This window comes from Labrus bergylta, chromosome 3 (assembly GCF_963930695.1).
Source record: "Labrus bergylta chromosome 3, fLabBer1.1, whole genome shotgun sequence".
NCBI classification, from domain to species: Eukaryota; Metazoa; Chordata; class Actinopteri; order Labriformes; family Labridae; genus Labrus; species Labrus bergylta.
The window spans coordinates 30,452,550-30,473,706 of NC_089197.1; the positions used below are offsets into that span (position 1 = coordinate 30,452,550).

At 41.5% G+C, this 21,157-nt stretch overlaps 2 protein-coding genes across 2 annotated transcripts; both read right to left on the bottom strand.

Annotated features, from left to right (window-relative positions):
* Positions 1-179: 179 nt before the first annotated feature.
* qser1 (glutamine and serine rich 1) lies at positions 180-12,295 on the bottom strand. Its single transcript, XM_020640472.3, has 13 exons — positions 11,888-12,295; positions 9,840-9,949; positions 9,135-9,272; positions 4,809-8,093; positions 4,238-4,542; positions 3,488-3,604; positions 3,241-3,374; positions 2,741-2,928; positions 2,506-2,643; positions 2,306-2,403; positions 1,876-2,022; positions 1,585-1,680; positions 180-1,409 (listed from the first exon to the last, which is right to left on the bottom strand). Exons 1-13 carry the CDS (start codon positions 11,995-11,997, stop codon positions 1,269-1,271), a joined length of 5,007 nt encoding a protein of 1,668 aa, XP_020496128.2. The 5' UTR covers positions 11,998-12,295; the 3' UTR covers positions 180-1,268.
* Positions 12,296-13,108: 813 nt separating this feature from the next.
* On the bottom strand, positions 13,109-17,158 carry prrg4 (proline rich Gla (G-carboxyglutamic acid) 4 (transmembrane)). The gene is made up of 6 exons (XM_020629212.3): positions 16,564-17,158; positions 15,849-16,012; positions 15,734-15,761; positions 15,302-15,443; positions 14,373-14,561; positions 13,109-14,232 (listed from the first exon to the last, which is right to left on the bottom strand). The coding sequence occupies exons 1-6, from the start codon at positions 16,664-16,666 to the stop codon at positions 14,205-14,207; spliced, it is 654 nt and encodes a 217-aa protein (XP_020484868.2). The 5' UTR covers positions 16,667-17,158; the 3' UTR covers positions 13,109-14,204.
* Between the last annotated feature and the right edge of the window lie 3,999 nt (positions 17,159-21,157).

Genomic DNA, 21,157 nt, shown 5'->3' on the forward strand with positions numbered 1-21,157 from the left:
TTCACAACCTAGTGGTTTTATTTTTATGTTTATTGTTGAATCATCCACCATTATTTATATTCTGGGGGGACCGCCAGTTGCTGATCACTGTACTACAATGTTTTAAATCAAATGCCTCACACATGTGCAAATAATAAATATGGAGGAAGTTAACTTAAGAGAAAAACAAACCAATCATCTAATACATGCGGCTCTTTATTTTCAAACTGCATCTGTAAAGAAAAAGGCCATTTTTTGATAACATAAAGTTGGTAAGCATCTTATGAAGAATCCAATTAAGAAAACAACAATGGGAAAAGTGTCTCAGAAATTGTGATGATCAAATAACATAATATTTATTTACTTCTGTGAAAATATAGATCTATTCGTCATAAAATGTGGGCTACATCTGTAAAGGAGTATAAAGACAACTTATATGTATTTTATTTTACCCTCGGTAAAGTCAAGGTGAGAATATTTGATTCACAAAGTTCATAAAACTCAGTCCTGGAACAGGTCGGACTTTTCTCTTGAAAGCAAAGTGCTGTCTGAAGCACAAAGGTTCAAACAACTGTATACATGAAGTAAATAGTTACTAAAAGACTTGTTGTAGTTCCCATCTCCCGGTTCTTTTATACAAAATTTACATTATATATAAGTCTGTGCTCCATTACAAAAATGGATCTTTTACAAACAGTATATCTACGGTTATATATAATATATCGTTGTATTTTTTATTATTTTTTTTATTTTTTACAATAAATCAACCTGGCTGTATGTGAGCATACTTCTCAAAATGATTGAAGAAAGCTTGTTATAACTGTAGGCAATCAGAATCCTGTATTATATTTACTGTGCTCTACTCTCTACACCGACTGCTTTCTATCTAGTGCTTACTCACGGGTTATGATCTGGCTGTGAACTAAAAACAACCAAAAACATTAAAAAAACATTAGAAATCTATGAAAAGGCCCATAAAAAGTGGGCTTGTAACTACAAAAACCTACAAAGACGAGGAGAGGCATGAAAGTGGAAGTCTCCCAAAATGATTACAAAAACATGTCCGTGTCCTCTGTTCGTCAAGCGTCTGCTTTCTGCTGGGATGCAGCGATGCAGGTCATAAACGTTCCTGCTGTTCACCTGCTGCCCCTTCAGACTACAAGCCATCCAAAGTCTTTTAGGCAAGTCGTCTGACAGGTCCCTGGTTCAAATCTCTCTGCGGCTTGAAGGAGAGACTCACTCAACCCTTTTTCTGCTGGAGGAACCTTCTTGTCTGAACTTGTTTTCAGTCATCGGCAGGCCTGCTGCACCTGACTTATAAGCTCTCCAAAGCGATCGAACAGCCCCTCCACCCACGCTCCGTTCTGCAGACACTTCTGTACCGTCTCCTCCTGCCCCAGGTCCCCGACCTGCAAGCGCAGAGATGCAATCTGGACAGCAGAGCCACAAACAGAACAGAAGGAGTAAAAAGCCGAACCAATAATACCAGCCAATATTCCCTGTCTAATGTCATTTTGACATCCATGTTAAATAACAATCTATCTAATCCACTCTAACAGAAAGCTAAATAAATTCAACACGATCAGGGATGCGATGATGTCTTACCTCGTCCTTACACATGAGGTACGTGTGGTACTTGTAGTGCTGCAAAGAGTGGTACAGAGAGAACCACTGAGTTTTCTGCTGGTCCACTGTATACTCCTAGAAGAAAGCAAACTATTACAGCACTTTCAAGGGAATCCTATTTTTGTCTCATTAGAGTCAGTACACAGGAGCAGGAACAGTGGCATCAGTGCTGAGCAGAGTAAAGGGAATGTAAGTGAGACACTCAAGTAGTAACACTATGCCCTCTGCTGGAGAGACCATGATAGTACATCTTATAAAATGACGTTTTACCTGAGGCACTTTGTTGGGCATCTTGTAAGGTTTCATGGTTTTCTTGTTGTAGGCCTTCCCACTGAGACGCACCTTAAAGGCCGGGGTTTCCCCATCCTTTTTAAGTTCAGTCACCACTGAGATCTCTGGGAAGCTGTCAAGAGCCGTCTGAAGACAGAACACAAGATTTACTGCAGATTCATACTCAACAGTCAACGTTCAGTATCTTTTCTGTTCTTTGTCAGTAAAATTAATCAGTTTTACTTAAACAGCTTGCCCTCTTAAGAAAACAAGGACTTAATTAAAAAACTGAACTCTTAACATTATTTATTTTCAATCCTTAAGATCTGTACCTTTGCAATTAAAGATACATTATTATGTTAATATATAAAATTGGATCATCAAATGAAAAGTAAATTTTTTGCAGCATATATCAAAGTGCCACACTCACCTTTAGGACCTGCCCTATGTGCAGTTTGTGAAGCAGGCGCTTCCTGTTGTCTGTGATCATCCCATCAACTCTTTTCATATGTGGCAGCAGCAATTCATCTGAAACATGACGAGAAAAAAAAAAGTTTCATGACCTTGTTTTCTAATCTTTCACCTACGTCACGCAAATATCTCAAAAGAAAACTTAAACTCAACTCTTACCATTTGCCCTCTCAAGTGCTGTGATCACATCTTCGTCTAACGCAATGCCGATGAGCACTTCCACAAAGCTCTTGAATGTCTCCTTCGTGGTTCGTGTGTTGAGGAGCCGTGAAGCGAACGGAACAGGGGGGTTTAACTCTAAAGGTGCGAGTGTGACAACAATTAATATCAGGAGACATTTCAAAAACATCACGTATATTTGAGATTTAAGGAGAAAAGTCAGAGGAATCCTCACCATCATCTTCACCACCTTCTTCTGCAGATGATCCAGAGGCAGTGGGCGAAAACTCCTCCTTCCATTTCCTCCTCTTCTTAGGCGGGGGTTCAGCCCGGGTCTTGGGCTGTTTGGGTCGAGGCTTTTGGCTCGAGGAGACTGAGGACGTGGCGGCTGTCAGGCCCAGCAAAGTTTTCACCTGAACACCCCTGGTTGGTAGAGAAACACTTACAGCACCCACTTGTGTAAAAATAAAACATGTGATGTGTTTCTCTTCTATATTTGTTTACCCTTAACTCTCATCAACCCAATCCTCAGTTCTTCGACCATTGATCAATCTCACAACAACAGTTAATGACAGGAAATGTTGAGTGTATTCTATGATCTGTATCAGCGTATTGCATTGTTTTTCCTTTTGTTTCCATTACTGTTTCTTCTTGTTTACCATATATGTCCCTTGTTAGTCATGCAAAAAGAAAAAAAAAAAAGTTGGTTTACACCTGTCCATACGGTTAGCGTACCTTAGGGAGTTCATTGGCTTGCAGCGCGGCTTCCGACTGCAAACTCGTACATACTCTCTTTTGTTAACCGTGTCCAAGAACTTCACGTAGACTCTCTGGTACATGGTCTTGGCGTCACCAAAGTATCCAAGATACTACACAGACAAAGAAAAGGAACATATCACCTGCTGCACAATTTAAAACAATTATGTGAATAACAAATCATCTTAAATCCACATACAGGTTAGACGTGTCCGCCTACACTTACACTGTTCGTAGCTGAGAAGACTCTCTTCCCATCTCTCAACTCAGGCACAAACTTCTGCAGCAGAGCCTTCTGGACTTTCCAGATGGCTGGAGGCTCACTGCCTGCTCTCATTGTCACCTGTGCACACGGACATGACAGTGCAGAATAGGTTTCAGTGATAGATGCACAACAAGAACAATGAATGGGGCAATAAAGGAAATAACTGTCCTTCCACAATCATAAGGAAACGTGTTGGATGACACTATTCTACATTTATGATGTTTCATGAAAATAAGGACCACTACACAGCCACAAGACCATATAAGCCCTATTCAGCGTTTCAAGCAGTGATATTTACAACCCTGTGATGTTTCACCTTCAATATGAATGTTGCGGAGGCATAATGGGATCTGTAACATCTTCAGAGGTAGGAACAGAGGTGAGATGGTTTCAGCTGAGCCAGGGTTGGAGGACAGCGCTGTGTGTGTGTGTGTGTGCATGTCTGACTGTGTGTCAATGTGGAGCTCCCACTGTGCTGTGCTTCCACAATGCCAAAACACAATGTGAATTCACAGACTGGGACACTAATGTGGAATCAATATGAATGTACAAAGACGTGATGACGGCTAAGATAAGTTACGGCACTTTTGCAAAAAAAAAAAAAAAAAAAGGCAGTCGGAAAAGGGTTACAATTTAGCTGCGGCATGGAAAATTCTCCATTTATTCCAAGCATCCCCATCTGAACAACCTTATGGCTTGATTCAGTTTTACCTTTAGGCTTTCGATGTCCTCATTCCTGACGACGAACTCGTCCCTCTCTCTGTACATTCCCTCTCCTCCACTGTCAGACAGCTCCTCGTCAGTCAGTCCCTCGATGGCCACACTCGTAAGCCTCACAGCCAACTGGCCTGGAGGGGTCTCTTTGGACTCCTTATTGGCCACAAAGGTAGTCCCTCTTGACACGGCGATTGTTGTCTGGGTAGGAGTGACGACCTGTGACATTCGGGCCTCAGGGACGAGGAGTGGCATGGTGGGAACCTGTTGTGGCTTCATCACTGAACCAGGGATTTGGTTATCTGGAGAAGGGTTACAAATATACGACTGTTCAGTGAAAACATCATCAAAAAACATTTAAATGAAACGTCAACTAGACTTCTCATAAACAATAATATAAAAGATATTTCAGACAGAATTCATTTAAAAGATAAAAAAAACGTAGTTCACAAACATCTAATTGCATTTAAACCGAAGATCTAACAAGCAAGGGTGTTTTTGAAATCTCAATAGATAAAGTAAGAATAAAAGATGCAAAGTAAAGAGATCTTTGCTAAGGTAAAGTTACCTGTTCTGGTTTTCCGATCTGTAGACTCATCCAGGGCCGAAAGTGCTGAGGTGATGCTGTTCCTCAGGGCCTGGTTCTTCCCAGTGTTCTCCTCTTCATCTGAACTGAAAGATGGCAGAGTCTCCAAGTTCTTTTGCAAATCGTCATCCAGACGTTTCTGCTGAGAGCTCACTCCTTGACTCTCCTGGGGAATCAAGGGACTGGGTAGAGTCTGCAGTTTAGGAGGCAAAGATGGCAAAGCACACGGCGGTGGTTTGGATGAGGTGCACGGCTTTTTCTGGCGACTTATCGTTCGTGTAGGACTTGGAGAGTATTGCTGTTTGGGACCAGATTTGATGAAGTCGAGGAACGAGCCTATGAAACCGGTTTTGACCTCTGGCTGTTTCTCTTCCACTTCGCGGATCTTCTGCCGGATTCTTTCCTGCTGCAGACAACCATCGTATACATTCTGTAAAGAAGATGGCGAGCTGACGTCACTACCCCTGGAGTTCTGTCGCTTCGCCTGCCCACCACGCTTTGACGCTCTTGCCTGTCCATTATCCTCCTCAGGACCCCCTGGTTTCATCAAGGTCTTCGAGCGGGCCTTCTTTTTGGGAAAGTCTTCAACTCCTTGGCTGTCCATGAGGCCATCCTCTGTTTTAATACATTTCACATTCCCTTTGACTCTGCTCTGGAGACCTGACGGGTCATACACCTGCCCGGCTAAGTGATAGTCGTTCTCAGAGCTCCCTCCATCTCCATTTGAATCGAGGTCAGAGCTGTTGTTGTGGTGGACAGACTGACCCTGACAGTCTGTGGCCATCTGAGCTCCATTTAGTGTCATGGCCATGCCGTGAGAGTGTGTAAAACTTGGCGACATGTGCCTCATATCCACCGTCTGGAAGTGGCCTTTAGAATCAACTGGACTTGACATCGCTGCCATTTCAGCCTCAGCAGAGGACGTAGCTTTGACAAAGTCTTGTGGTGTGACACCACAGGCTGCCACGGTGGCAGCTAGGATGTCGTCAACATTTGACAAAATATTTCTGTCATCTCCAAGTAGCATGGAGTCGGGGAAGCAAATAGAGTTGAGAGCAAAGTGGTTCTTGGCATCACTGGGTTGCTGGTTTGTGGACTGGCTGTAGTGTTGTTTGGAGGTTTCAGGGCATCCTGAGCTCTGTTCGGACACTACTGTGCCCTGCTGACTCTGAGTTTCAGTGACACTGGGACCAAGAAGTTCTCGATCCATCTGAAGGTACTGAACATGTACAGGACCCAAATCGTGTCCTGGTGGAATACCTTGCACTGACACCACCTTCGAAGTGTTCTGGGCATGATGTACGAGGGACTGCTGGAGCAGAATCATCTGGTTATGGTCAAGGACAACCTGAGTGCTGGGGACAGTAATAAATTGGGTGTGGGGTGCAGTGGTTTGGGACTGACTATGATTCTGATGGTTTGGTTGATGTGGCTCAGGAGATTTTAGTTGGAGCAAGTGCTGCTTGAGCTGTTCTGAGCTAAGAGGTACATGTGACGCTATAATACTGGAGTTTGTGGTTTTCAGGTTTCTTGTATCATGACCATTTGTACTGCTTAGATGAACATGCTGTTGGCTTAAAGAATCAAGCCTTTCATCCTTTAGCTGTGCTGTGTTTGTATGACCCAGTCCCATGAGCTGGTCATCAGAGCGTGAATTGCTTCGGATGACACTTTGGGTTTTCTGGTGATCATCCATTTTTGAAACAACATAGATGACATTGTGATGAGCAGACATATTGCTTGCCGCAGCAGAGGCTTCCATAGATGCCTGTTGGAGAGCATCTAGATCCTGGATAGGAAGCTCTTCAAGTTTCTGTTTACTGTATGTTAGCTTGATGTCCTGGATTGATGACCTAGCATTGATCTGTAAGGCTTGAGCAGTTGAAGAGTATGTCGGCAAAGACATTGTCTGCTGCTGGGACAGAGTGTCATGTGTTTTACTTCCCAATGATGACTGCATGAGGGTGTAGTCCTGTGTAGAATTTGGTGTGGGCAGACTCCGTACACATGTGGATTGATAAGGTGAGTTTAAGGATTGGTTAAGGGATTGTCCTGTTGCGTAGCTCTGAGTTTGAGTTACCGAAGCTTGCACCTGAGAGTGAGATGTAAAAGTCACACTTGGGGCACCCTGAGAGTTGGCTGGGGGGTAACTCTCAGAGAGATTCCCCTGACACAAGCCCTGGACCTGGGCTCCATACTGGATCTCCTGCTCCTGGCTCAGCCCAGGACTGGAAGAGTAAATAAGAGCCTGACTTACAGATGCAACATTGTTAGACTGGCTAGAGAGAGAAGGCAGAGTCTTGTAAAGTGGGGAGAGTTTGCCCGAGGTGGAATTGGAGTTTTGCGACTGGGTGTGGGGGGTGATGTAGGTTTGAGCCAGACTACTGGACATAAGGCTGGAGAGCTGGACTGACTGCTGATTAGCAATCACTGAGTTCTGTTTTTGACCTGGGGAATAATTATCTGGAGACCCTGCTGAAAGGTTCTGAGAGTGTCTGTGACTCTCTTCAGCACCAGCAGAGTGTTGAGCCAGTTTTGAAGAACAGTCTTTAGCCTTTGGCAAAGAAGTGGATGAATATACTTGTGTAACTGAGTCTGTTTTGGGTTGTGGAGCACGACTGACCCCTTGAGAGGAATCTTGGCCTGTGGAAGGGCTGCAGGACACTTGGGTCTGTCGGGACGGGTCCTGCTCATAGGACACATCCGCTTCATTGCCAGAGCCAAAGTATCCCTGTAAGGAGTGCTCTGAATTGGACAATTGCTCGGGTGCTGCGTGGCTACTAGAAGGCCTCTGGTGGTGTTTAATCACACTACATTCACGCTGAAGAGCTCGTTCAATGGAGCCTGAGAAAACCGTGGCTCCGTATGGTTGTGAAGTGCCATGAGGAGCTGGCAGGCCAGAAGGTAGCAGGCTGAACTGGGGTTGTAAGAGGTGGGGGGCTGACTCCTGGGCCGAGCGGTAAGTGGATGACTGGACTGGCAGAGTCGAGCCCAGAGCGGATGCAGAGAGATGATTGAAAGCCAGTGCAGTGGGAAGCACAGTCTGGCTTGATTTGAGATGAAGGAGGGGGTCATGGTGAGAAAACAGGCCATTGGTGGATTGGCTGAAGGCAGGATCCGGGAGAGCCAAGGAAGGGTTCGTGGCATAACTCCTGGGAGGGTAGGCACCAGTGTGCTGATAGGATGACAGAGCAGCAGGAGAGGGGAAGGTGGCAGTAGAAGGCAGGGCCCCAGTCAAATATAGTTCTGTGGTTGATGAGTTTGTACCTGCATAGCACAGAATAAACAATTAATATCCAGGACTGGAAACATGAAGGGACATAATGGTACAGTAAGCATAATAAATAATACCTAATTCCATATTTTGCATTAAACCCAAAAAAGTAAATTCCCAAAAGTTTTTAATCAGATCATATTATGCTGACTTAAATCAAACAGTGTGTCCATATTAGGGATGGTTACGAGTACTCGCCGTTGACCCCATTATTCAAGTAACATTTTGTTACTCGTGCACCTGTGCAAGCGCTGCTTTTGGCTGCAAACTTGAACTCATACAGTGTTACATGTGTGACCCAGCTTTTTGTTTTCGCCTAACTGAATATACTAGGTAGGAAAATAATTAACAGGATACAAACGTATGACTTCTCCGGCCACGGCTTCAGCTTTAGTACACACCGAGCCAGATTTCAGCAAAAACAACTGTTTTACGGCAGCTACGGCAACTCTCTAGGAACATTACACCAAAAGCGAAAGCACAACAAATACAGAACCGTCTGCTACACCTGCGTGTATTTGCTAGCTCTGTTAGCACACGTCGTTGTGACAAAACCAGAGCGGAGAAGATTAGCCTGCTAATAACCAAAATGGTAACTGGAGATATGCTCCCATTAAGTTTTGTGGAAGGAGAAGGCTTCAGAGAGCTGATGGCGCTTGTTGAGCTGGAGTACAAGCCGGTTCCGGTCCGGGAGGTCTGTGTCCGACGGAACCTTTTTTTTGTTTACGGTTAAAAAAAAAAAAATAATAATAATAATCTGCAGGTACTCGAGTACTCGTTCATTAGGTAATTCGAGTAACCGAGTACAGGGATTACTGTAAATTTCCATCACTAATCCATATATCCATAAACAATGCAGATAAACTTAGTATTCTCATTCAAAGGAACAAGATTCGCTTTGCGTCACATTTAAAATCAGTACCTTTGGTAAGTTGTTTATAAAAAAGAAGCCTAAACTTTGTAAAGACAGGGTTATTTTGTTACATGCTTATAAGTTACAGTGTAATTTCAACACAAAGCTGATGTTTTCTCACCAGCAGGCCATGATGGAGGCCTGAAAGGAGGAAGTAGTGAGGCACTAACAGGACCAGCCTGAAGGCTTCTAGACTCCATGGCTGACAGGAAGCTCATGATTGAGGTCTCAGAAGTATTACTGCTTGAGTCAAGTGTTCCTAATAGCAACAAACGGAAAAACAGGGATAAGAGTTAGTTATCAATAGTGCAAAAAAGGCTGGGCTGATATCCCAATTGATGTTAGTTCAATGATACCTTATATTGTGATACTTTATGTCGTATCAACATTAGGGGTAGTTTATTACCTGATCTGAAAAATGCCAAAGATATGTTTTGGAGCAGTGACATGATTTTATACTTCAGCCCAGTAAAGTCATGCCAATTCATTTTTTCACTCATGCCATTGCCCAGAATATTTCTTAGTAGTAGCAATTGTGAAGTTAAGGGGAACCGAATCAAAAACCCTTATCAATATAATTGGTTGTTAAAGAATACATACATAAATACATAAATTTAACTCACAAATATCAATATTAGTCTAAAAATCATGTACCTGTCAAACTGCAATATCTGGTCATCAATTCAAGCCAAAACAAATAAAGGAAAACCAGAAAATATCTGCATGACCAGATGTCACAGGCCGTAGGTGACAACATGCGTTACCTGTAATTTGGGTGAACTGACCCATTAAAAAAATACAGTGGATTAGGACATTAATAGCTCACCTGCTGCAGCAGGAAGGTGTGATGTAGTGTAGGTGGGAAGCTGGTGGGTTGAAGTATAGCTTTGCCGCTGGAGGAGCTCTGCCTCAAGGTGTGCTGCACCATAACTGGAACTGCATAAACACACAACACACCTGCATGAGAGCTTTCATCTTTGCAGGTTTTAGTACAGCACTCAAATACGTAGAGTGAATGGCTTTTCTTGAAAAACAGCATTCTTGTGTTTTCTTTCTGTAAATTATTGTCTGAGTGACAACCTAAGAAGGCCCACACCCAATTTGCAGAAGATGCAATCATGGCTATATTAAGCATGCATTGAAAAAAGTGCCAAATGTTAAAAACATGATTCAAACCCATAATGTACTCTAATTGTTGTAGAATTAACCAGTATGCTTGGAGTAAGATACTGAGGTAATGTTTGCCTGGACCAATCAGGGGGAAAACAGCTTAATATCGGACATATGACTCTTTGCTTATCCCAGGAAAATCATGGGAAACAGACATAAAACCAGAGGTGGGCTAATCGAAGGCAGCCAGTCTGACCTAAAATGTTCCCTCTCTTTGCCAGAAGGAAAACATCTGTGGAAGGACTCAAAGCAGAAAGGGTGTCATCCACAGCTTACTCTTGTCCCTTTTACATTCACAGATGTGCAATGTTCTGTTCTCTCTCTCTTCTCCTCAATTTAACTATCAATCTGAGAACATAACATCAAGCCAAGCCCAGTATAAACTCCTCTGCCTCTTAACTAGATACACGTTTGTAATCATACACAACAGCTTTCTTTCTTTTCAAAAGATCACGGTGTGTACAATTTTGTTCACACTGTCACAGAAGTATAAATTGTACCATCAATTTAAACCTAGGTTTATTATTATTACTATTATTATTATGATATTGGACCACATTCAACTGAATCCACCCTCATGTTTACGGTAAATAGAATTGGTGAAACATTGGATTTCTTTTTAAATATAATGCATCCCAGTACAACAACACTACAAACTACCTCACTATTCCATATAGGTAAATAATTAGATCTCTAAGACTGCCAATCAGCTAAGCATTATAATCTTTTGTAAAATAGACCTTGCATTGGTTCCTTTCAATTTTAAGGACCTTTAACCTATAAATGGTGACTGAGCATATAACATTACCCTTCACAAACAGCTGAGGCACACGCCAAATACAGCCAAAAAACCTTGCTATGTGGGTCACACAGATATGACAAGAAAACTCAGATAACCCAAGGCTGCTTTTTCTGAACCTGTAATCAGTGCAAACATGATATATTTACTATAGTCAAGTGATTGTTGGCAGTGCAGTATGCTATGATTTGTGCCATGCAGCAAATAGATTAAGTAAACACTTCTGTGGGATAATTTAGTGCATCATCACATTTCATCTGTTTGACCTTGCTCTATATGTTTTAGGAGGGTGAACCCAGGTGGTGTTATAATATGGTGATGATTATTTAGCACAATCCGACTTTTATGTGCCAAATACTAAATAATAAAATTGGCCATGATCTCTTGTCATCATTAAATTTGTAGAAAATAAAACAATGACTTTGACTTTAAGTCTTAGCTCTGCGACTTAAGCAAGTTACGTGGGTTCAAAAGTGACACATTTTGTTAAAGAAAGTCACGGACATGCAACTTTCATAACTTAAATAGTGGCACACATATTGTGCAGACTACGACACGTCGCCTCTGCGCACTTAGATAACAACACCAAAAGCTAAATACCTCTAATTTGAAGTGCCATAACTAGCATGTGAAGCTACTTACCTATCTTGTTTTGGCTACCTAGCTGGCCAAGTTGCATATTTCACACATTTTCCCCTATTTTGCACCAACTCTTAGCATGGCCATAGAGTGGAGGTGGTGTGCTTTCGACAACTAGCAAGGTGGGAGACTCTCTAATGACTACACATTTCTCATATTTCACCAATTCTTACAACAACAAGAGCTTCTTCAATTCTCTCCTAGCAACCTAGGCCCTCCATCACCGGTATTTCCTTGGGAATGTGCCCTTCTCCTGCATCCTTTACCTGGGCTTGACACTAGCCGTGCTGCGGTCATAGGCCCAAGAAGCTACGGTCTGTGCTGGAGCAGCCAGCGCGTCCGCGAAGCTGGAGGTCGGGTAGTTCCTGTCCATCATCCGGTGAAAGATTCACTTCCCCGACGGAGCTTCGTGGAGCAGCGGACATACATCGTAGCAGCCAGGGTCCGACCCACTAACCCGACAGACCGACCTGGAAAGGCGAGGCAGCCCCGTCGGAGCACTTCACAGTCCGCAAGAACCGCGAAGCTGTGGCGATGTGCCGGATGAATATGTGCCGTTTCGCCTTGGGAGTGATTTTCTTAAATTTTCTTCATCTCTCGTCATGGGGAGAGACGTGCAAGCCCTGCATGGTTTCACGTACCCATGTTAGTTTATTTCCCAGGATGCACCGCAGACTTTGGCTGGAAGTTTTGTAGTTTTCCCTCTGACCACCTAAAAGTTCAGCTATGTCATAGCCTACTTGTCTGCTGTTTGAGATAGTTTCCAGATATCCAACTTTTTATTTTATTTTAAAAGAGCAACCCAAAATGACCTGTTGAAGTGATTTGTTACAGCCTCTCATTGATAAATGGATATGGAATAATCACATTCACACATTTTCACATAATTCATTTTGAGAGTGAATTAGACATTAATAATGCGTTTGTTACATAGTTTAGGTTACATAGACTAGTTTGAGACCTCCTGCTTAAAAATAAAAACAAAACAAACTATTTTGAGCCCTTTTGAATGAAGTTTAGATTATAAGTAGCCACACTAGTAGGCTATCAAGTTGGAAACATGTAGGCCTTAGCACCATAGACACACACTGGGACAACTTAGCTGATAGGCCTACCCCTAAATCTCACATGAATACATTTACATTGGAAAGCCCAACTTCATTTACTTGATTCTTTAAGGTCCCAAAGGCTGTAAATGGACACAGTTCAGTACACCCTGGTCTGTCACACTTGTTTTTATTGTATGTTAAATAAACCTGTCTTTGTGTACTTAAGAAAGTAGGCTATTAAAATAATTTGGGTGTCTCTGTCTATTTAAAATAAGGGAGCCGAAACCAAATCCACTATTGTAAAAAAGTACACACTTTCATCTAATACCATTTCATACCACTGACAAAAAAACTAAGGGATGATCACATCCACATACAATTTAAAGTGTGAAATGACTAATTCAGAACCTCACTCACTGTTGAAAGATGACCCAGTCATATATTAAAATATCCGTTTTATTTGAAACATTAAAACACAAGATGTTCATTTTAATTAGACTTCAGACCAGTGGATACATTCTCATTCTCATTTGGTTAAAAATTGTCTTGTGTTCCCCATCATCAAAAAGCAAAAACAATAGCATACAACCATCTTGTATAAAGATAATTTACATAACAATTACGTGAGTGACAGTGTCTCAGATCAATCTGTTGTGCTGTATTCTTAACAAACAAAACCATAACAGTGTTCTTCTCTCATATAAATCACAACTCTAGTGTTGGTCTACAACTGCAAAATGGTCTTGCATCTGAATCTTCCACATGTGTCTATATACGGCAGGCCTACATTTTCTAATTTAACACATTGTTTGTGTTAAAAATAAAGTTAAAATCACAATATGAAAGTAGAATATCTGTAAATTTAAAAAAGCGCAAGATGATGATAAACAGATCAAAGTGAATCTTAAAGCAAACCAGTGCATCAAAACATTGTCCTCATAGATACACAAACCATACTGTCACTTCAAGCAGGTTTGCAGTTTCTAGTTTTTTCCTTCTGGAGGAGACAGAAAGCTGTAGAGCTATGAGCAACTGTTTACCTTTCTTCATTTGAAATCAATACTTATAATGATGATGCTCTCAACTCCTCTAAGCTGTGTTGAAAGCAACATTCCCCTAAGGGCTCAAGTGTTCCCTTTGAACTCAAAGCTCTGACGCTCAAAACTGGAATAATTCTTCATTTTCATTTAGAAAAAGAGCAGCATAGGTATTTAAAGCTTATTTAGCAAAGGGTTGCGGTTACATTACTAAGCAAAACCACAGCTGTGAAAACACACCAAAGAGGACATGTTTTGGCACATCCAGGTAAAAGAAAAGATGATATTACACCGCTGAGGAAAAGGAACAACAACAGACCATTCATATTATAAATGTATAAAAAACAAAGCTTGATCAGAACAATTAACAGAAGGCACCAAGGAGACTTTTTCAAATTTGTGATGATGAAAAATATAAGCAGTAAGCAGAGCATCACAGTGTAAACATGAGTTGTCTGCTTAGACAGACATGCTGGTGAAGTCCTGGAGATAGGCTACTACCGCCGAATACTTCCAGCTCTTGAGCTTAAAGGAAAAAAAAAAAAAGATGAGTCAGTTTCCTTGTATCATGTGTCTGTGACTGCATCGTGGATTGTGTAAATGTACATAAAAACGTGAAAAGTGAGTCATAAACTAACTTCAAGTACTAATGAATATGCAATTACCCAGGATATGGAGGAGGTGGGGCGTCATGCTGTCCACTTATTGCTATTGCTTGCTCATATGACGGCAGCCCCGGGGGGTCTATGTCCCCCATTAGGATCGGAGGCGGGACCCCAGGATGTAGGGACACCTCCTCTAGCCGTCGCATTATTAAAGAAGCGTTACTTCTCCTCGGTCGAGATCGAATGGAGCTGTGAGAAGAGTGCAGAAAAAAAGTTTACATCATGTCATTTTTAATGTGACCCTAATCAAAGCCTTCAAACATTACATTTAAGAGTTGTTCACTTATTGTTGTTCCTTCCTCATACTGTTTCTAGAACCTATTTCTTTAGTATTGGCCTAACAAAGTACCCTCTGGTTCCAGTAACTGCTGTAAAATTCTAACCATACATTTATTTGATATGATTGCTATCGTTGTTATAATGTCATTTCTCAGTACGATGAGGGAATCAAAAGCATAGGAGGGAGCCTTCACCTGTCACCCTCATCCTAATGAATGGGCAGGCTGTTGAGATGGTGAATCAGCTCAGATACTTGGGGACAATAATTGACGGCACACTTACATTTGGAGCCAACACTGATGCGGTAAGTGCAAAGGCGCATCAGCGTTCATATTTTTATGGAAAACTGAGGAATTTTAATGTCGACAGTGTTTTTCTGAAAAGGTGTATTCTTGTATTTTTTGAGTCTGTTTTAACATTCTCTTTATCTGCTGGTTTGGGTCTCTTAAACAAAAAAAATAGGAAGAGGTTGAAACAAATAGTGAGAATGTGCAGTCAAATTGAAAGTTGCTGGCGCTAGTTTGGATGAACTTTCCCTTTTATACAGAGCCAGAGCCCAGGAAAATATACAAAAATACTCGTAACTTTACAATACAGTCAAAGAAATGAATCAGAAGCAGCAATTAGTTATTAAAGACCCTCTGACTCACCTTGCACGGCTTACGTTGTCCTTACATTTGCCCTGACAGAAATACCAGACCAAAAGTCCAACAATAACAACGGACACTCCAGCAGCAATCAGTCCCACTAAAAGAGCTGTCACATCCACCCGAGAGGGACGCTTATCCTGCTCTATGGACCATCATGAAATAGAGTTAGCAGCATGGACACGGTTGTTAGTTTGTTCTGAATTCAGTCCTCATTTCTGATGCACTTGACATTTTATCAGCATAGACCTGGCAATAAATCTAAAAGTTACAGTGTAGTTGAAAAGGTGGCTTAGCAAGTTACTGACAGCCCTAATAATTGAAATGCATTAGCAAGGCTTAAGTGTTTCTTAACAACACACAGCCTACTGTATCTGTACTTTAAAGTGTATTTGATAACAAAAAACAGGTCATTATAATTCCCGTCTGTCTTACCTGCAGTATATTTCTTCCAAAAAGCATCCTGCAAAACAAAACATTATTAGTAGGGTATTTTCAAGGGTCAGTTCCCTTTGTCATGGCAGACCCTCAGTGAGCAGCATCACTTAACTGTAAGCGGGATGCTTTCAAAGACCTCTCTTGCTTCCTCGTAATTGCAGACCTCTTCATAACACTCCCTTTCCAGATTCCCAGGCACAAAAATCTCAAAGTCGAACCGGTTGAACAGTAGATGACGACCCAGGAACGAGTTGGCGTCCCCTTCATCTACAAACACTGGCATGGTTTGAACACATGAGGAGAAATCATTTAAAGAAAAGACACGTTGTTAACGGCTCTTCGTCTACAGAGATTTTTAAAAGGAAACTGTCTTCACATTTAATCCATGAGGCCAAACTTTTGCATATATAAAATATATTTCTTTTCTTTTTTTTCCCATCAACTCACTCATTTCACTCCCTTTATAATAGATCAATGCCTGTTTCATTTAGCTGATAGAGGGTTAACATTCTCAGTCTTTCTATTGTATGTATGTGTCTAAGTGTGTGTGTATGAATACGTGTATAGGTTCTGTATATGTGTTTATATTTAATTTTGTTTTAAAATTGAGTGATTTGTTTAGTTGATTTATTTGTCTCTTAAGAGGTGAGGTCCCTTGTAGAAGCCTGTTGGCTTCTTGACCTCTCCTGACACACCTTTTATGTCTTTGATAATCCTATTTTGATGTATTCTTATATGTGTGCTAATAAATAAATAAAAGGTAAAAAGACAGGCTACATTATTGAGGATTTTGTTTTTAAATTCTTCTAGAAGTATAAATATCTCACCTTCTTGGTCTCCTTCTTGCTTGGTCAGTAACCTCCTCATACAGGCCAGATGTCCACATGACAGGAGTTGGAGGATTATGAGCAGATGAAAAAACATGGTCATATGTGCGCCTGAGCGAGGACAATCGGGCGGGGCATTAATTGGTAGTCCAGAGGGCAGAGTACTGTCAAAACACACCCCTCTTTTTTTCAAACAACTATACACTTCAATCTAAACAACCGGCATCGGATAGGCCTACCTATATTCTACATTTACCTATTACAAAGGGTGGCACATAATGCTGGATAAAAAAGTGAACAAGTGAAGAAAAGGTGAAGGAGCGGCGGAGACGTGTCGGAGCCTCGACGCTGATAAGATGAGTCAGGAAACTGTTGACTGACAGTCACAAACAACAGCAGTGTTCAGCAGCTTCCTCTGACAAAGTCTACCACAGCTCACTGTCCACCGGCAAAATACAGTTAAATAAAGTTTATCTAGTCGGTGACGAGTCCAAAAGAGTTCCGGAAAGTCTTAAAAAAAGAAGCTATTTGTTGACTCCCAACAGATGTGGCCTCAGCTCTTACCGAATCACCTGCACAGACTCGACCAATCGATACTGTTACCTGGATAATACGCTAAGTTTTGAAAACTGCAAGTGGACGCTAGATGGCAGCTGAAACCGCGAAAGTGAAACTACTTTTTCGGCCAAACTTTTCACATGCAAGTGTTACATAGAGTTGCACATACATCATTTGACTTTTGAGTCAGATAGCACAACTCCTCCCAAGGCCAAGTCATTTACTGACAGACATTTAGTCATATTTGCTCTGCAGTTATTGACTGGCTGTTTGTGTACATTTTGTGTCTAATTTAAATTGCAAACGCTCTGAATAACAGCAGCAATTAAACAGGCTATTTACTTTTGAGAATAAAAAAGAAATACAAGCCTGTAGATGACAAAACACATAGGCTACAACCCTTCAAACACGTCTTGAATACAAAATCCTACTAAAGGCTTTTAAGCATTCCTCAAAACACAAAATACAACAGTGTCCATGGTACTTAGGGGCCGCCTTACTCTAATCCTATGCAGTGTAGGTGAAACATTTTTCCATTTTAGACACTTAGCTTTACTGGGACTCAAAGGGTCATCTTACTTAAATGACCCCTTAAAAGTGTCAAGTGCCATAATTTTTGCCGCAACATCTGATCCACTTCTTACGGGTGGGCACAAATTACAATTGTAACACAATGCTGTATATCCTCTGGGATGTTTGACTCTTTTACAAGCACTAAACCTCCTCTCTCAGTAGCTTGGAAGCTGGTGACTATACACCATCATGCACAGGCCTTGTATGGGAAAGGGTAAAGATATGGGCTGAGGAGTCATTTAGAACGAGAAAAGGCCAGACTAAGTGATCCAGTTCACTTAGCATTGCTTCTTGATCCACAAAGACTGGTGACTCCAGCACATTTAGAGACACCACATACAGCAAAACATGCAGCAATGCAGTGATAATAAAATCTCCCATTCTGTCTGTCTGGCAAACAGGCTTTCACAGAAGTGTTTATGTTTCAGTCCGTCCATACACATATCTGTCTCTGAGCCTCTGGGCCTCTTGGCCAGTGTTTATGTAAAGGAGAGATAGGATGCAATTGAACATTATCATTACTGACTACTGGATGGTGCTAATTGAAACACAGTGAGTGACTGTCTCTTGTATGTGACTCTGGATACTGTCAGAGCCTTAGATTCACCCAGAAGAATGTTGATACAAAGAAAAGGGGCGAGGAAAAGTAGAAATAGACTCTGGATGACATTGCCACCTCACACAGCATACTGCCATTTGACTGTAAGAATGTTTAAAAGTGTCTCACTCCAAACGTGCGAAATTAATTTTGACCTGAATCAACTCACACAGTGGTGTTGTGCTTATTTAAGTTGATCCCAGACCAGTGGTGGGAGAAGTATTCAGGTCCATAACTAAAGTCAAAGTATCTGCACCATTTTTTAATGGCTCTGTTACATCTTGGATTGAAGCTTTACTAAAGTAAAATCAGGGGCGTGTCCACACATTTTTGACTGGGGTGGCCAAACTGGGGCATGACTTATCCAGGGTGGCTCATGATGGATAGGCCGGGTCTTGTAATATAGCAATAAGTAAGGTCTTTTACCTGCTCTTTTGTAATGTTAACAGACAAAGAGGAAGGGCTTACCTGCTTTTTGTAAAGTGTCTCGAGATAACACTTGTTGAGTTGACGCTATACAAATAAAAATTGATTGATTGATGAAGCGTGACGTGAACACAAACACACAGATAAATATCAATTATCTACCCCTTCATACTTTAACAATCATTATCTACTTTATAACACAATATGATGGCAACATTAGCTTAAAATGATAATGAAACAATATGATTTATATTAAACTCAAAATGTAAAGTACTTAAAAATGTGCATGCAAACTCCTGCACACAATCTACCTTTCAAAAATACATTAAATGGCAATGTTTTGGTTCCTTAACATCGCCAATTAGTTCATTTTAAAAGGAATATATTTAAAGAAAAATACTGGCAGCCTTTCAAAAGAAAACCAAAAACCTAAAACCTAAAAGTTGGTTTTAACACAAGTCCCGCTTCTGACAGGACAAATAGCCAATCACAGTTTATTTTTGGGGTGGCACCTGGGGTGTCCAATCCAATTTCTAGGAGCCCCATGCCACTCCTGGCCACACCCCTGAGTAAAAGTAGAAAAGTTTGAGCATCAAAATCCACTAAAACATAGAAAGTGATAGCAGTTGCAGAAAAAAATACTTTTTTTTTTTTTTTAAATTGCAACTGTTAATTCTGTCTATTGAACAGATTTTCAACGTAACAGTGAAATGTAGAGGATGTCTTTGGTTAAACTCAAAAACATCAAACTATAATAACTCAACCTAACTGCCCTGCTTTCATAAAAAGTCACTAGGTTTTGAATAATTGCAGGGACACGTTCCACGAGCTTGTAATGTGTTTTCAATGTTGAATCTTAACGGAAAACTATTATCTGTACAACACAGAAACAGTGAAATACTTTTCACTGAAACTCTGTGCAGAACAGAACTATAAAGTAACAGAAAATGGAAATAAGTCAAATATATGCAAATGAAATGTTTAATACTGGAGTTCGCTTCTGCAGCGTCTGATAACCTGAGCTGCGTATGCAAAAGCGAGCTGTTAGGCAGATAGAGCTCCCAACTGGAATATCAACTCATTTGCTTTTCCTCACTGAACAATTCAGAACCTCCTCTATCTGTCTGTGATAAGACGAGGTCATGACATTTGCTGCAGATAAACCAACGGCAGCATGCAGTATTTACATGTGTCTCACATCATGGGCCCGTCCACACAACAGTTTCTGTAAGCCAGTGAGACAAATTGGAGACGAGAGGGAGAGACTTCTGCACAGAATGAGAAAAAGAAGCTGGAGAGCCTCTGTCCACAGACAAAAAGGATGCATTTGATGAGAGATGGAAACCAAGACGTTATAGGCTTTGCAAACATTTTGTTTAGGTTCGATCACATTAGCTTCTATCTTCTGTATGCTCCACCTTGCAGGGTGGCTGTGATGAGGTTATGCTCCTGAGAATGTGTTTAGTGATTTACACTGGCTGATAAGAGTCGGAGATGCTGCTCCCCGCGGACAACCGGACAGAAGTGAGCGGTGAGGCTCAGCAGACCTCTGCTACGATAGGAAAAAGAACACACTGCAGCAATAAATGTATACCTCTAATGCCCATTTAATCTAAGAGAGAATATTTTAGTGGCAGGGCCTGGAGTGATCAGATTACTTGATACACTTAAAACAGTAACCAGGATGAGCTCTGGCTTTATTAGACATATAAAAAAGCAGCACGTATTTGGGGTGGGGGTGGGGATTCATTGTCAGTAGTCTGCTCTTCGTCAGTTTGTGCTGATTTCATCACAGCCCCAGAGGGAGAGAACTCTAACAGACCCCTTTTACACCTAATGCCTCGGCCATATATCATTAGAGTTCACAATCTAGCGTTGGACCAGTGCCTGAGAACAGATTTCTCTGGGGGATAAATAGCACTTTAGTTTACATCATGAGCGAGGGCAAGGTGAACTATTAAGTGGATGTTAGAAGTCTTGTTTTCCTACGTTTTTAGGCACATAAAGAGACCGTGAGTCATGCCGACTACAGCTGAACTGTATCTATTAACCAAGAGGACAGTTTCAAATTTGCAGTGGCAGTGACTCAGCCCACACCACGAGCTCAAAGTGTTGATGCCACAGCTCTGACCTCAGCAGACAGGGTCATTTGAAGTTCACTTTCCTATTGTCACCTCTCATGTGCGCCCAGACAAGTGACCCTCTCACTACAGGCCATTTCTCAGCCAGAGTCACAGCTCATCTAATACTGACATGTTGTCCTTTAACTGAAACCAGATGTTGAGGGCTGCTGGAGGACGAGCCCCCATTAAAGTCAATGTATGGCTTTGTGAAAAGATAAGGCAACTGGTGGGGTACTTGTCTGAAAGACTGATTACACTGTACATCCGTTGTCAACTAATAGCATGGTAAAACTTCTCACTTTTCCACATGGTTTGA

Excerpts from the sequence above, each read along its gene's own strand:
- qser1 (XM_020640472.3), bottom strand. The coding sequence starts at position 11,997 with ATGATGGACAGGAACTACCCGACCTCCAGCTTCGCGGACGCGCTGGCT. Across the intron at positions 4,543-4,808 it reads AGATCGGAAAACCAGAACAG|ATAACCAAATCCCTGGTTCA; the intron begins GTAACTTTACCT and ends ACCCTTCTCCAG. Across the intron at positions 2,404-2,505 it reads AGCACTTGAGAGGGCAAATG|ATGAATTGCTGCTGCCACAT; the intron begins GTAAGAGTTGAG and ends GTCATGTTTCAG.
- prrg4 (XM_020629212.3), bottom strand. The coding sequence starts at position 16,666 with ATGACCATGTTTTTTCATCTGCTCATAATCCTCCAACTCCTGTCATGT. Across the intron at positions 16,013-16,563 it reads GCAAGAAGGAGACCAAGAAG|TGTTTGTAGATGAAGGGGAC; the intron begins GTGAGATATTTA and ends AAACCATGCCAG. Across the intron at positions 15,444-15,733 it reads TTGGAAGAAATATACTGCAG|AGCAGGATAAGCGTCCCTCT; the intron begins GTAAGACAGACG and ends GATGGTCCATAG.